This window comes from Montipora capricornis, chromosome 3 (genome assembly GCF_036669925.1).
Source record: "Montipora capricornis isolate CH-2021 chromosome 3, ASM3666992v2, whole genome shotgun sequence".
Classification (NCBI taxonomy): Eukaryota; Metazoa; Cnidaria; class Anthozoa; order Scleractinia; family Acroporidae; genus Montipora; species Montipora capricornis.
Window position 1 is genome coordinate 16,761,602 of NC_090885.1, and position 13,688 is coordinate 16,775,289.

The window sequence follows — 13,688 nt, forward strand, 5'->3', positions numbered from 1 at the left end:
TTCCCTTTTTTGGTTTTTCTTACGTTAATTTTATACGTTTAGTTGACCGACAGATCAACTTCAAAGTAATAAAACTAAGATTTATTTACCAGCTTCCCTTCTCTTTGATTCGATAAAAAGGCTTAACAAATAATGACATCTGCTATTCTACCCTAAAATCGTATCATATAACAAGAAAAAATTACATGTGTAACATTTTTGCGCCAAAGTCGAAAAATAGAGCGGCATACGCAGAACGATATCTTCAGAAACTCTTCACGAAATACTTCGCGATCGTTAACAACATTTGCAGTAAAACGAATCATAGCGCCAGTGCAGTCGTGTGGATCAGTCATGTCGTTGTGTTTAATTGTGGATTTGCAAGAGTTGCTGTAAAGGAGAGCTGGCATAAAGTTGGAAGCAGTTCGATTGAGATTGACCCTGGTGAGAGATGGAAGAACTACCTTGGAATCTTCGAAGAGGACAGCCGAGACATCTTTGCCGTCGAAAGCTCGACTTATATCAGAAAGTCTAAAGCAGTTTACAGCTCTTTCCGGAAGATGAATTCCAAAAGCCGATCACAGTACATAAACACATTTTCGGCTGCAAACTGGAAAGTTCTTCCAATGTCACAGAAAAAGCAGCATACATTTTCAAATTGTGGGGGTTGCCAAGTTCATTATTTCGCCATCCATACTCTCTTTCCTAATGGAGATACTGTTAAGCCTCAAAAAATTGTCCAAGATATAGTTCATAAAAGTGGTTTGATGGCACAAAGCAAACTTAAACCAAACGAAACAGCCATAAAATCTGCTGTCAAACACATTTATTCCAAACTGCTTAAGCATAAACGAAAGTAAGGCAACTTAACCTTCAGAAAAAAAAAGATGCGATGGAAAAAAAAAACGTGAACGTCGAGAGAAATTAAAGCTCGCCAAGAAAAAAATTAAATTCAGGATCAGTGGGCTAAGAGAGACTGTGATGTGATGCTGGGAACAAGGCAGTCGTTCACCCAGAGGTTGAGACAAAGGCAATCTCTCCACTTTGAATCATCCACTGAGGCATCACTAAGGGCTCAGAAACGTAAGAACCAGGAAAACCTTGGAGAAAGAAAACCCGAGCGCCATTCATCATCACCAGCTTCAGTCCACTTTGAGAGGAAAAACCTCCCACAAGAAGTACAAAATATGGAAGATGGTGAAAAGGTAAGTGTATTTTTTCAAATAACAGTATCTAACTCTAGGTAAAAGCATCAGATTCAAGAGCACACCTATGGGAGGCCTGGGTTGAGGGGGTTGCAGCCAACCCCACCCTTTTCCCTGCATTAACACACATTTATGTGCATGCGTACACATACCCTACCCCTGTGAGAAGTTCAAAGATGCTTTATTTCTACAATCTACACTACAATAATTTTCTCATGAAAAATGCCTTGAGGGCCCTCAAAAGCTAATAACTTTAGAAGTTCTTAGTCACAAGCCCCTCCCCAATTTCAGCTGAGCATACCACATGGCATGGTTTTAAAACTTCTATTATTATATTGTTCGGCCTCAAAGCTAAACAGGAAGGATTATATTTATATTTTTTTTCATAGATGAATTATTCAGACTTGGCAAGGCGACATGGTCTTGGAGATAAAAAACTGGGTAACATGATTGTCAAAGAGTACCTGATAGAACAGGGGGTGAACCTGCAGCACTATCAGCAGTTCCGCAAAAGGCCAGCAAAGCCAAGACGAAGGCTAAATAAAATGCTTGGAGAGATCACTGTCCCAACACCTAGAACAACCAGAGAAATCAAAACACTCAAGGTAAGTCACCCATTTTTAAACACAAAGATCATTGAATAAGATATGTATAAAAAGTCAATACCATTACCAAAATTGAAGATTTAAAATAAAATAAAAATTAAATTCAGGGATTGAATTATTTAACTATAGTATACAGTCATGTACTAAGAGACGCCCCTCCCCCCAGAGAATTAAGTTGCTACCAAATATAAGTTATTTATGTTTAAATTTAATTTGTTTTCTCGTTTATTTTAGGTCAAACGTGAGGCAGGAGAGTATACAATTGGTGAGTTGGTGGTGCCCAAGCAGTACAGGAAACTAATCCTAAACAGTGATGGCACTTTAAAGGAAGTACTTTTCACCGTTTCTGGAAGGAAAATACCTTTAGCAAAAATCAGCAAAAGGGAACTGGAGAGGTGTGAACAGCTTGGGATAGTGAGAGGACATACCAACCAGGAGTATGAGCAAATGAGCGATGAGCATAAGGAACGGCTGAAAGTGATGAGAACCATCTGGGAGACACTCCAGAGCGGAGAAAGGAACGGCTGATGAGGTTTGAGAGAACCAGACACTTGATGGTATGGGGGGATGGTTCACCATTGAACCATGGCCACCTCTGATATCTCAGTCAGTGTGTATGATCCAGCCTTTTTTTTTATACAGCTGCAGAAACGAAAGACAAGGGATATGGTGTCATTGATGTTCCCACACTAGTTGAAAAGCTCCAAATATACATCCTTGCAAGGTGCAGTGGAAAAGAAGTCGAGCAGTTGGGTTACATTGAGAAAAGACGCAAATGTTTGGATGAGCTGCAAAACAACCTGCTGACAAGTAAGGGATGCCCAGTGACAGACATCATGCGCTTCTTCCATGGCGATGGGCCAGAGCAGCAATTTGAAAGTGGTGAGCAACGGGGAGGCAACAATGGCTGCAGTGGCTCTAGCGGAGACTCACGCAAATATCGTGACCTTACATACTGCTTAAATTAAGGTCCCCACATGTATCCTTAGCAGATTACAGTAAACTAGTTCAGGCTGGACCAGCTGGGAGAAACAAAAGAAATGGAGGAATCAGGCTCTTCCAAAACATGACTGTGGCAGAGCTGAGAGCAGAATGTTTAGCAAGGGGATTCAATGATGAAGGATTAAAGAAAGATCTGTAGCAGAAACTTAAGGAACAGCTGAAGGGTGTACAGAGGGTGCCTGCATTGCTGATCAATGAGCAGGATAAGAGCATGGAAGATATCAACTTAGGTACAGAATCTTTAACAAATAATATTTTTTTTATTACCTGCATTTAATTTATATGTAAAAATGAATTAAAAGGGTTAACATAAGTAACAATAATTATTTGATGTTTCTGTGGTACACAACCATGCATTCATTTAAAATTAATAAAGCCATACATATTAACTTAATGAGAAATTCCCATCATGCTTAAGAGCATGAAATTGAATCACTAAAAATACAAATACTATAAATACTACAAATACTTGTCTGAATTGAAGATAGCCAATCTCTTACCTGTATTTGTTTTTATTATTGCTGGTTTTTTTAGGCATGTATGAAGTCCTGCCTACAGAGCCATTGCACAAACATCAAAGAACACATTTCTAATGTTGTCACTGAAATAGTTGCTGACCTTCCTGATGAAGAGAAGGCATTATGTGAAAAGCAGTCGAGTTACATGTATTGGCAGGAACAAAAGACCAACTTCGTGGCTCAGACTACCGAGAGATGTCTATAGTGCTTGCTAAACAACTAAAAGGTAACATTTAAGGATCTCAATTTTTTCTTTTACAAAAAGGCAATAATTTTATATTATTATATAGATATTGATGAAATACCAGGATTTCTCCTTTTACTAAAAAATCATATCTTCACCGCCCGCAGTGAACATATTATTTTTATCATGTGAGGATATAGCTGTTGTCATGGTGACCAACATGATTACCCAATAAAACGGGAGCTTTGTCTTCATTTTAAGATACTTTTGTGCTATAATTCTTCTCTACTACATTAACATTTTTATTGCAAAATTTGACATTATCATGATTCGTTTTTCATAACTTATGTTACACAACATGCGTGGTTTAGCAGTTGGTGACCACCTTTTCATCATTTCGAAAATGAATAAAACAAGTTGTTTTAAATCTAGACATTTCATCAATATCTATATAATAAACAGAACATTACATGGCCGCTTGGGGATATGAATTTTATTTTCTTGTGCTGAAAATATCTCTCACTCGTTTGCTTCGCTCACTCGTGAGAGATACTTGCAGCACTCGAAGATAAAATTGGTATCCCTGCACGGCCATGTAATATCCTCTATTTATCATATTGTTCTTGCAGCTGATCTTGCACAGTTATGGAACATGCTTTGAGCCAGATTTAGATTTAAGAAAAGCATTTAGAGTACCCAAGAAATTATGTTTCGTATGAGACATAAGGATAATTTACAATGTGCATGTACAGTTTAATAGAATGATATGATACATTTAAATAAATTTAAAATTTTGTGAATTAGCAGGGCCATCCAATACTGCCATTTCCCACTGAAAAAATGACACTAACCTGTGGCTACTCTAGTCCTAATTCCCAAGCCCCATTTAAAAGTTAGAGACATCTCTGATTGGTCTTGGTCTTCACAAATAAGGCAGCCATGTAAGAAAATCAGGTACTTAAATTGAGCATGGTCAGGTTATCAAATCTGTTGATGTTGATTGTCCACTTGTAACTGTGTGTATTGTTTTGACTGTTTAATGTGCAGGATTTGTGAGTGATAAAGTACAAACCCTTCTGGATACCTTGACAGAAATATCCAGGATTCTTTATGCAAGACCAGAGGAGCACTGCCCAAGAAGCATCCTGAGACTTAACAATTAGACCTTTCTCCGTGCCATTGCATGTGAAGAAGTCATTGGGAAGCCTCAGATCCTCTCAGAGCAAAAGTTTTATGGGCGATACCTACACTCTTTTGTTACACATGCTCTTCTCCAACATCGTATTATCTGCTGCAGGTCAACCAATACTGAAAAACAATTATGTCACTTCAATACAGTTTCAAGCATCTCTACATCAACATCAAGTAGACCTGGAGAGATAATAACCCCTGGCATCATAGGGATGCAAGCAGAGGAGAATATCCAAAGAGACACATTAAAAGAGCAACAGTCCAGACTTAGGAAGTTAGCACGCTGCTTGCCTCCTGCACAGAACACCATAATCCCACACAGAGTAATCCTGAAGTATCCACATGCGTACCAAGCACACCTGGAAAAAATTGCAGACTTCCTCTTCTGAGGTGAAGGAAGTTGGTGGAGCCATGTTGTGAGTGGCATTGAATTTTTTGATGTCAGTAGACCAGTTGAAGCTCAACCAGGAGCTGACACTCTCCCGCCTTTACACCATTTTCACAATCACACACTTGCAAGACAAGTGTGTGGCATCAGCAGGGGTTAAAATACCCCCATCATACTACCTGTATCAGAGTGTTTGATGAAAGTGGTAACCTCAACCAAATCATTCACACTGGCTTCTTACAAGATGATGATGATGATGTTGACAATGATAATGAGGGCGAAAATGATCATGATGATTGTAATGAGATTGAGAGCAGAAGCAAAGATTATGCAGAAGAAGATAGTCATGATGAAGAAGAGGAAACTTTAGTTGCTGTTGAACAAGTGGGGGAATGCCTTTTAGACCAGGATGATCAGAAGTTGGAAGAGCAGTTAAAAGAGGAAGCTATGACAGAGGATAGCACCGAGGACAGGACAGCACAGCTTAAAGAGCCTCCAACAGCAGAAGCCCATGAGACCAACCACTGTGGTGAAGGACAAAAGCATTACTAAAACCAGGAACACCGGAACACCGGAACACCGGAAAACCCCCGGAACACCGGAACACTCCGGAACACCCTGGAAGTAACCCAAAACCCTCAATTTGGCTAACCCTAGACCTAGCTAGGCCTTAAGTTGGTTTTTAGGCCTAGGGTTAGCCAAATTGAGGGTTTTGGGTTACTTCCAGGGTGTTCCAGAGTGATGTGGTGTTCCGGGGTGTTCCGGTGTTCCTGGTTTTAGTACATGCCAGGACAAAATTTGTCCACATCTTCTTTGTCCTCTGCTTTGGCTAAGAATGTAAGTACAGAAACAAGCTTCGAAACATCCCCAATAGTAAGGTTCTTCAGGAAGACTACAAAACACATTTAGCTCATGTGCAGACACAAGTTCTTGGAAAGCACTCGCAAGTAGCAAAGTTTCAAAGAATGGAAAAAACAGTTCACATCAACAAACGATTGCTTAGAGCCAACTCTGGATGACATTGAAAAGGACGAGAAAGGCTACAACTTGTACAAGATGCTATGACTTTGTAGGCAACTGCTTAACACTGGAACATAACTGTACACTTATCAGCCAATATGGTGAGGACCACGAGCTGAGTATTTGTTTTTATCACAGGAATACATGTTCGTGTGTGGAAAAAAAAATTAAATCAAATCAACAATGAACCAATAAAATAATTTCAATTTCTTGCAAGTCCCTGAGACATCATTGTAAGCTCTCCCACTTTCATTTTATTCACCTTTGTATTTTTTGTGTTCAGTTTTATATGCTTGGTCCAAATTATTTCCTTTTTTGAAAATCATCTACGTACATTAAAAACAAGGGTAAATAGTGATATTTCTTGTTTACAAACATTAATGTCACATTTCTTTTGATATTCAAATTTGCCAGCCACGGAACAAAAGAAGTCATTGTTTCAGCAGCCAATTAGGTTCTGGTTGGCATATTAATAACAACGGGTGACGTCACGAGAAACATCGCTATATCATATAAACTACGGATAAATTGAACCAAAACACATTCGCTTTCATGTTCACACGTTGTAAATAGTTTAGTTATAATAGTCACGAGTCTCTAATAATTAGAGACTTGTGACCATTATAAGTGACTAAAACTATTTACAACGTGTGAACATTTATTACTTTAATGCAAGCTTTTACATTGGTACAGAAGTCCAATGGGAATGATTTCCATACAGGTCCCTACTTCATTACGCATGCAGAATAAATTGATTATTCATTCACGCTATTGTTTTGTAGAGCAATACGTATACCCAAGAGAACCAAATATATACATGGGTAATTTGTACTTACGAGATGAATAAAAACGGATCTCATTTTTTCTCTCCCTCCCTCTCTCTTCTTTCCCTTCATCGCCCACACCGTTGCAGCTTTCCTCTTTCTATCCCTTCGTCTTGTTCTTATTTCCAGACCCGCTCACCTTTTTCTGGCATTTTATCCCATGATATGTCAGTCGCAGCTTGCCTTAAACTCCGACCCACTGTATACCTCTGGATTACTTGTCCCTGTTCTTTACCACTGAGCTAACGTGTCAAGTTGCTAATTCACCTTGAAAATGATATTTAATTTGAATTCTGGCTGGCTATTTACATAACAATGATACGTAATTATATACACGTGCCGTGCCGAGCACCTACAATTGAACTTACAGTTGTAGGTTACCCTTAAGAGATCCCTGTTTTACTGCTCTTTAAACAACCCATCCCTTTAATAATGCTAACCGTAACCCTAATTACGACTAAAGGCACTGTTTAGGCTTAAGGTTAGTCCCTGTGATAGATTTAGGTTTTCCAGTACTGCTGTGAACTGTGACCTGCTTTTCCTTCATGCCCCGTGCATGCGGCACACTTATAAGTTCACTGCGTCGAAGAGTATACCACGCTTAAAGTCTGATTGCTGCATCTTTCATGGGAAACTTTCATGCACGAGTTCATTGCAATTAAAATCGTTTCATGTTTCCCTTCTTTTGAAGCAAACTTGTGTCTTCGTAATAATCAAGATGGCTACCAAAGTAAAAGCGTCAGAGCAATGGGAGATTTGATCATTTGTAAATTGTCCCTGCTTTATAGCCTTTCCAGAGTTGTGCATAGAGTGGTGCAAAGAAAACAATTTACTTTCGTCTTCTGTGTCCAAAACCTGTGTGAAAACGCAGTCAGTTGGCAAAGACGAAGTGCCGCATTGGGAGATGGATCTGTTTCGCGATGCTCAAGACAAAACTGCACTGGATAGCCTTCAATCCGTCAGAACACATATTAATTTTCTGACCGTAAACTTTCCTTGAAGAAATATTAGCCCTAGCTACCTGTGGCCAGAAAGTTTGCAACTGCCTACAAGACAAGGGCTAACATCATCTCACAGTTAACCACCGCCTAAACTTTGTCGACCAAGACAAACGAGCCCACAGCAGGGCATTGAAAAGACATGATGGGGAGTGAAACGAAGTATGCCTCGTACGGGAACATCCATGGATCTCAACCAAACTAATATTTACCGGTACTTGGAAGTATCATTGAGCATATTACTGATCTCTACAAAGAGCGATAAATCGCAAAATCCCACTAAATGCACCGTTCGTGATCCTGAATACAGGAAAGGAAGAAAATATACACTTTGCAGTGTCTCGGCGAATTTTTAAGCAGACAGGAAGAACAATTTCACGATAAAAAGAGCAGGTAGCCATTAAATTTCTTATGACAGTACTTTTATTTGTTTTTTTGTTTGTTTGTTATGTTTGCGAATCTGAACCCTATTACAACGATTGCTTGAAACTCCACTTCTTGTGCTTATTCTAAAACTGAAAAATGGGTAAAATTGCAGGAAAAATGCCGAAATTGCAGTAAAAACTGTTCGATTTTCTGTATTTCAGACAGAAGTTCGACCGGCTTTTTTTAAGTCCATATAGACTTTGAAAAAAAACCTCTGAAAGAAAGAACAAAGTGTCACAGTCCCAAAGGACGTCTATTGTTAACGCTATTGTTTTCTTGAAAGTTTCACCAATTTTGAATCTTTACGTAAGATATTAGCTGTCTCGTGTATAAATCGTCCCCTTTTCAAATGATTGTCCCTCAAACATTTTAAATATGTAACCCCTTTGGAAGCACGCTAAAAGGACAACTGACCTGGCTATAATACTTCAAAAAACAAGAGGCTCTAAATAGCCTATACTCATGCACTGCCAGGTTATTTGTACTATTGTTGACAGTTTAATAATAATAATAATAATAATAATAATAATAATAATAATAATAATAATAATAATAATAATAATAACTTTATTGTACACCACAAAAAGAGGTATATAGGTGTCACAAGAATCTATTTGAGAGAAGTTGCTCTTTATCGTGTGAGTTCATTGACCTATACTTTTCATCTTTATTTGAAAGAGTCTGTTTTTTTCGATGGGTCCATAGACCTGTACTTTTCAAAACAATTTGAAGGAAGTTCTTGTTTTTTCTCTGGGTCCACTGGGCTGTAAATTTCTCTCCTCCTTCTTCCAGTTTGCTGCAATTTCTGAAGTAGATTTATGCTTTCTTCTTATTTGTTTCCTTTCTATATTTGATAATTCACATAAACATCTAAGAAATGCAACCTCATAGTTTGTTTCAAAACAATTAAATTTACTCTGAATAATAGAACAAAAGAGATCAATAACAGACTCTACATTTGAAAATACTTTTGTTACATTTTTTGGTTCAGAACCATTGTATACAAAAACATGGTAACTCATCTTTTGCCTTGCATACCACTGGAAAACACAACTAATGCAGTAGCTAGAAATAATTCACATCAAAAAGCCTGTGCTGCTTTCCTTATTATCCAAAATGGCAGTTTTAAGCTGTTGTTTACTGGGAACCACATTACAAGATAAATTTCCCTGACATCTTGCTCTATGAATAACTTTTACACGGTCTGCGGCCTACGTCTAATTTCTTTAGAAAATCAGAAATAAAAACATATTAATTTTGCTGGAGTAACATTTCTGATAAATTGCTCTTCGGGCATTCTCAATGATACTATCAACTGTTTGAGAGGTGCAATAGTTACAAGACTTTTGAGGTGGAAAAACAAATATAATAAAATGACACAGCAGAACATTCTTTGCAAGAACAAAGATAAATATCATTTAAGTGCTCCTTTGGTTTCGACGAATAATGAATGAACAATGCTTCCACTGTTGCTTTACATTTTAATTAATATTAACATATTTTAATCTCATAAGTAACAGATGTTTGTGCACATATAAATTATTCTGAAAATGTTGTACCAAATTCATTATATGAATCTACCGGTATTTCAATTGAAGTACATGTTGCAAATGGGTCCCAAACCTTTCAGTACACACATTTTACCTTGAGCCACCCACCAGGCGTGAAAAAAGGTTTTATTAAAGGTGAAGCCCTTAGACTCCTTAGAACAAACTCTTCTGAGACAGCCTTTAATGACAGTATCAGCAATTTTAAATCGCGCCTCATTGCGTGCGGCTATCCTCACAAGATGATACAAACAACGTTATCAGAAGTCAACTTCGCCGGAAGACAGTCGGCACTCCAACAAAAAGCAAAAGCACGGAAACAAATCTTGCCATTTGTCACAACATACCACCCATCGGTGGGTAACCTTAAAAATATACTCATGCTAAACTGGGACTTAATACAAAATCAGCCTTTGCTGAACACTATCTTCAAGAATCCGCCCATCCTATCGTACAGAAGAGGTAAATCTCTTTCAGACAGGCTAGTTAAAGCTAAGTTATGAAGGCTACATTCAATTACAACTAAATCATGCAGGGGGTCCATATAGGCCTGTCACTAATTCAGCCACTGAAGGCTACATTCATCTACAATTAAATCACACAGGGAGTCCGTGCAGGCCTGTCACTAATCTTTATCCACATACTTAATAAATCTCTGCCACAAGAGTAAAAAAAATTACACCTCTCCTTAGGCAGACAGTAATTATTGGTGTTAAAATATATGCATGATAATTATCCATGAGCAAAGAATCAAAGGCAGCTAACATTGATATAACATAAGGAAAGTCTGAAATTATAGGAAGTGCACTACTATCACTGTATGTCAACTGATAATTAATGTAGCTTAAGTTATAACCATAACAGGCAAATCTGTCAAAAATAGGAGTCCCTGTTTGCATGATTATGACAAAGCTGAATACATATTATTCCCAATGTTTATAATTTGAACCAAGTCAGCTGAAGAGGTTATTGGATTCCTGAAATTTTAAACAAGTGCCGACAGAGACATTGCCACAGGTTGTGTGCCTGCATTTGCTGTACCAAATACTGTACTTCAACATTACCTTGACTGTATGGTGGGGCAATAGTTTTAGTTGGATCAACAATTCCAGGACCTCGGTTGTTTGTACATCGATCATTTGCGAGTCAAATTAACTCAGGAGTTGTAAAAGCGATACAAATAGATCTTTGTAAAGCCACAGATGATTAATTTGTTACATTTCAAAAATGTGAACCAAACTTTTCAATACTGGCAAATAAATGGCTTCTAAGTAAAACAAAAGTAAGACAGAAAACCAGAATTTCCCCTTGAAGCATCCGCTAAATTCCTTTGCCACCAAACAAACAGAATGCATATCAACGACTAGTCTGTATTGTTGAAAGAATTCCCCACTTTGACTTCGTCGCACGCCCATACTGACAATAACAGTAGTTCCAAGAACAGCTCAGATTGCTAAAAGTCAGATCAGTTTTTCTCAGTTTCGCTCAAAGGTGCTCTATGAAGGTTCTCAAAGATCACTAGGAGATGACCGGCATGTTGATGGAGATCAGTTTGAATGACCTTTATGTCGATCCCCGCCCTCGTGCAAAGTGTTTATTTGTATAACAAATTAGAAAAAATATATATAATTTTGTCTTTAATGTCAACAACTTACCTTTGGCTCCACAATCGAAAAAGGTTTATTCTAACAGCTCGATCCGTACGACCCGTGCCGTACGACCGCAACTACAATCACAAAGTTTGAACAGTCAAGATGCGATGATTCAGGCTCGACCATGCACATCCAAGAGAAAATGACACATCTTAAGGGCTAGACTTTCAAAAGTCCTTCGTCTCATGTAGATTCGCGTCCGAAAAATCACGCTTCGCTCGCCAAAACATTTTCTCCCGGGATTCTCGTGAGGTGGAATTGTGGCAAGTCTACTTAAGAGCTTGAAACATGAGAGGGACGGTTGATTTCTTCAAACACGCACTGTTTATTTTGTCATGCAAAATGGACTGATATTCCAAGCATATATACATTTTAAGACTCTAATACTTCTTTTCAAGTCTTTCTATTAATTTTACTGACTCAACAATACATTTTTCAGCAGCTATTAAATTTTTTGAATATAATCCCCTACCTCCCGCCCCACGTAAACTTATAGTCATGTATGTAAATGTATGCAAGCATAAATTTGCATGCACTAATGTAACACGGAAAACCATAGGCAGCCCAAGCTCGCGTCACTACAGACAGCCGTTGAGAATTTAAACGTGTTATAAGACTTTGTATGGGAAATAAAATACAGTCGATTGTGAAGCCTAAAAAATCTCAATTTAACTTTCATTCAAGAAAATGAATCAAAGTGACTCACCTCTGATGTATTCTTGTGCCTTTTGTATTTTATTTTACAGTTTCGGGAAGTCGGTGTTTTCTTTGTCTTAGAACATTGAAAACACCGACTTCCCAAAACTGTAAACTAAACTCCAAAAGGCACAAGAATACACCAGAGGTGAGTCACTTTGATTCATTTTCTTGAATGAAAGTTAAATTGAGCATTTTTTAGGCTTCACAATCGACTGTCTTATAACGCGTTTAAATTCTCAACGGCTGTCTGTAGTGACGCGAGCTTGGGCTGCCTATGGGAAAACAAGAAACGAAGGGCATTTTTTACCTCATGCGCTTATTGCGCATGAGTAATAATAATAATATGTTAAATAAAAGGTATGCTCAAGACTTACGCTTACCATGCTTCTGAAGTCCTCCCAAAATACATTGCGAACGTTTGCAAAAATAGTAAAATGCACCTCCACTTTGGCCCAGGTATATTTCTAACCTCGTAAAGAAGCAAAATGTATTTTCTGAGACCAATACATCCTGAACGTCGCTTTTAGATGCCTACACACCTGAAAAATGTCATGGCAACCCCACATTCACGCTCCCTTTGCGCATGCTTCTCAATGAGTGTTGACTGTAGATCCCAGATTTCCTCCATCGGAACGTAATGTTAACAACGGCACTGGAAACTAATATGTTAACCATATTTGGACATTGTTGCCTGTTATGGACAGATATGGGATAGACATAGCTAGAGGGCGCGAAATATTTCACATGGAAACTATCACGACCGAATACGAAGAAAATGCCAGTGAATCAATGTTTTAATTTGTCAAGTTACGGGACTGTCCCAGTGTGTAGCAGATCGTGCGAGTGATTCACTTGCTGACGGTCGGCAACAAGGTTCAGATTGTGCAAACCGGCCATCAGCCAGTTACCTCGCAAAAGGAAATTTAGAAGGAATACAATCGAGGAACTACGCAGAAAAAGACTAAGACGTATAATAACGCTCGTAAAAATAAGATGCGCCAAATGACAAAAAGGGAAAAACGTGCCCTGGTCAAGTCTAAACTAGTAAAAGAACTTTAAGAAACCTACAGCCACCAAATCAGAGATTTAAAGGACGCTAGAATCGATGCAAGAAGGAAAACGGTATTTTATTGGAAAAAATAATGGAAAGAGACACAGCTTCAATCTCTTAAAGACTGTCCCAGGTGTGCTCTTCGCAAGCTTTTCGTCTACAAAAATTAGTCTTCATCACTCAACAATATTTAATTTTAAAAAAATTACATTCAATTTTTTTTGGCATATTTCCTTTACACCCCCCTTCCCCCCATCCCTCCCTCCCTCCCCAACACACACCTGCCCAAAAGAAGTAAGGTAAGCTTATGGCAGGAAAGAAACAATTGCCAGACTTATTTTGTTTTTGTTTTTTTTTAAGTCACAGTATTAAAATATTCTTGCCAGGCCTAAAAAAGAA

At 38.2% G+C, this 13,688-nt stretch overlaps 3 protein-coding genes across 12 annotated transcripts in view; 2 read left to right on the top strand and 1 right to left on the bottom strand.

Moving 5' to 3' along the window:
* The window catches only part of LOC138042429 (uncharacterized), a 180,894-nt gene that overhangs the window by 23,659 nt on the left and 143,547 nt on the right, over positions 1 to 13,688 (bottom strand). The gene's annotated exons all lie outside the window — the stretch shown is intronic.
* Positions 1 to 13,688, top strand: part of LOC138042418 (tetratricopeptide repeat protein 28-like) — a 63,000-nt gene that overhangs the window by 8,932 nt on the left and 40,380 nt on the right. The window contains exon 1 of one of the 9 annotated variants that reach the window (XM_068888306.1): positions 12,316 to 12,383. The exons of the other annotated variants lie outside the window; for them this stretch is intronic. The gene's annotated coding sequence lies outside the window, so the exon portion shown is untranslated. Of the gene's footprint in view, positions 1 to 12,315; positions 12,384 to 13,688 lie in introns of those variants that run through there. 9 annotated transcript variants of the gene reach the window in all.
* LOC138042430 (uncharacterized) lies at positions 753 to 2,994 on the top strand. 2 transcript variants are annotated; one of them, XM_068888325.1, is made up of 4 exons: positions 753 to 1,184; positions 1,574 to 1,789; positions 2,024 to 2,321; positions 2,432 to 2,994. In XM_068888325.1, the coding sequence occupies exons 1-3, from the start codon at positions 966 to 968 to the stop codon at positions 2,315 to 2,317; spliced, it is 729 nt and encodes a 242-aa protein (XP_068744426.1). In that variant the 5' UTR covers positions 753 to 965; the 3' UTR covers positions 2,318 to 2,321; positions 2,432 to 2,994. The 2 variants fall into 2 exon arrangements, with proteins under 2 accessions (XP_068744426.1, XP_068744425.1); XM_068888324.1 differs by having other exon boundaries at positions 2,024 to 2,994.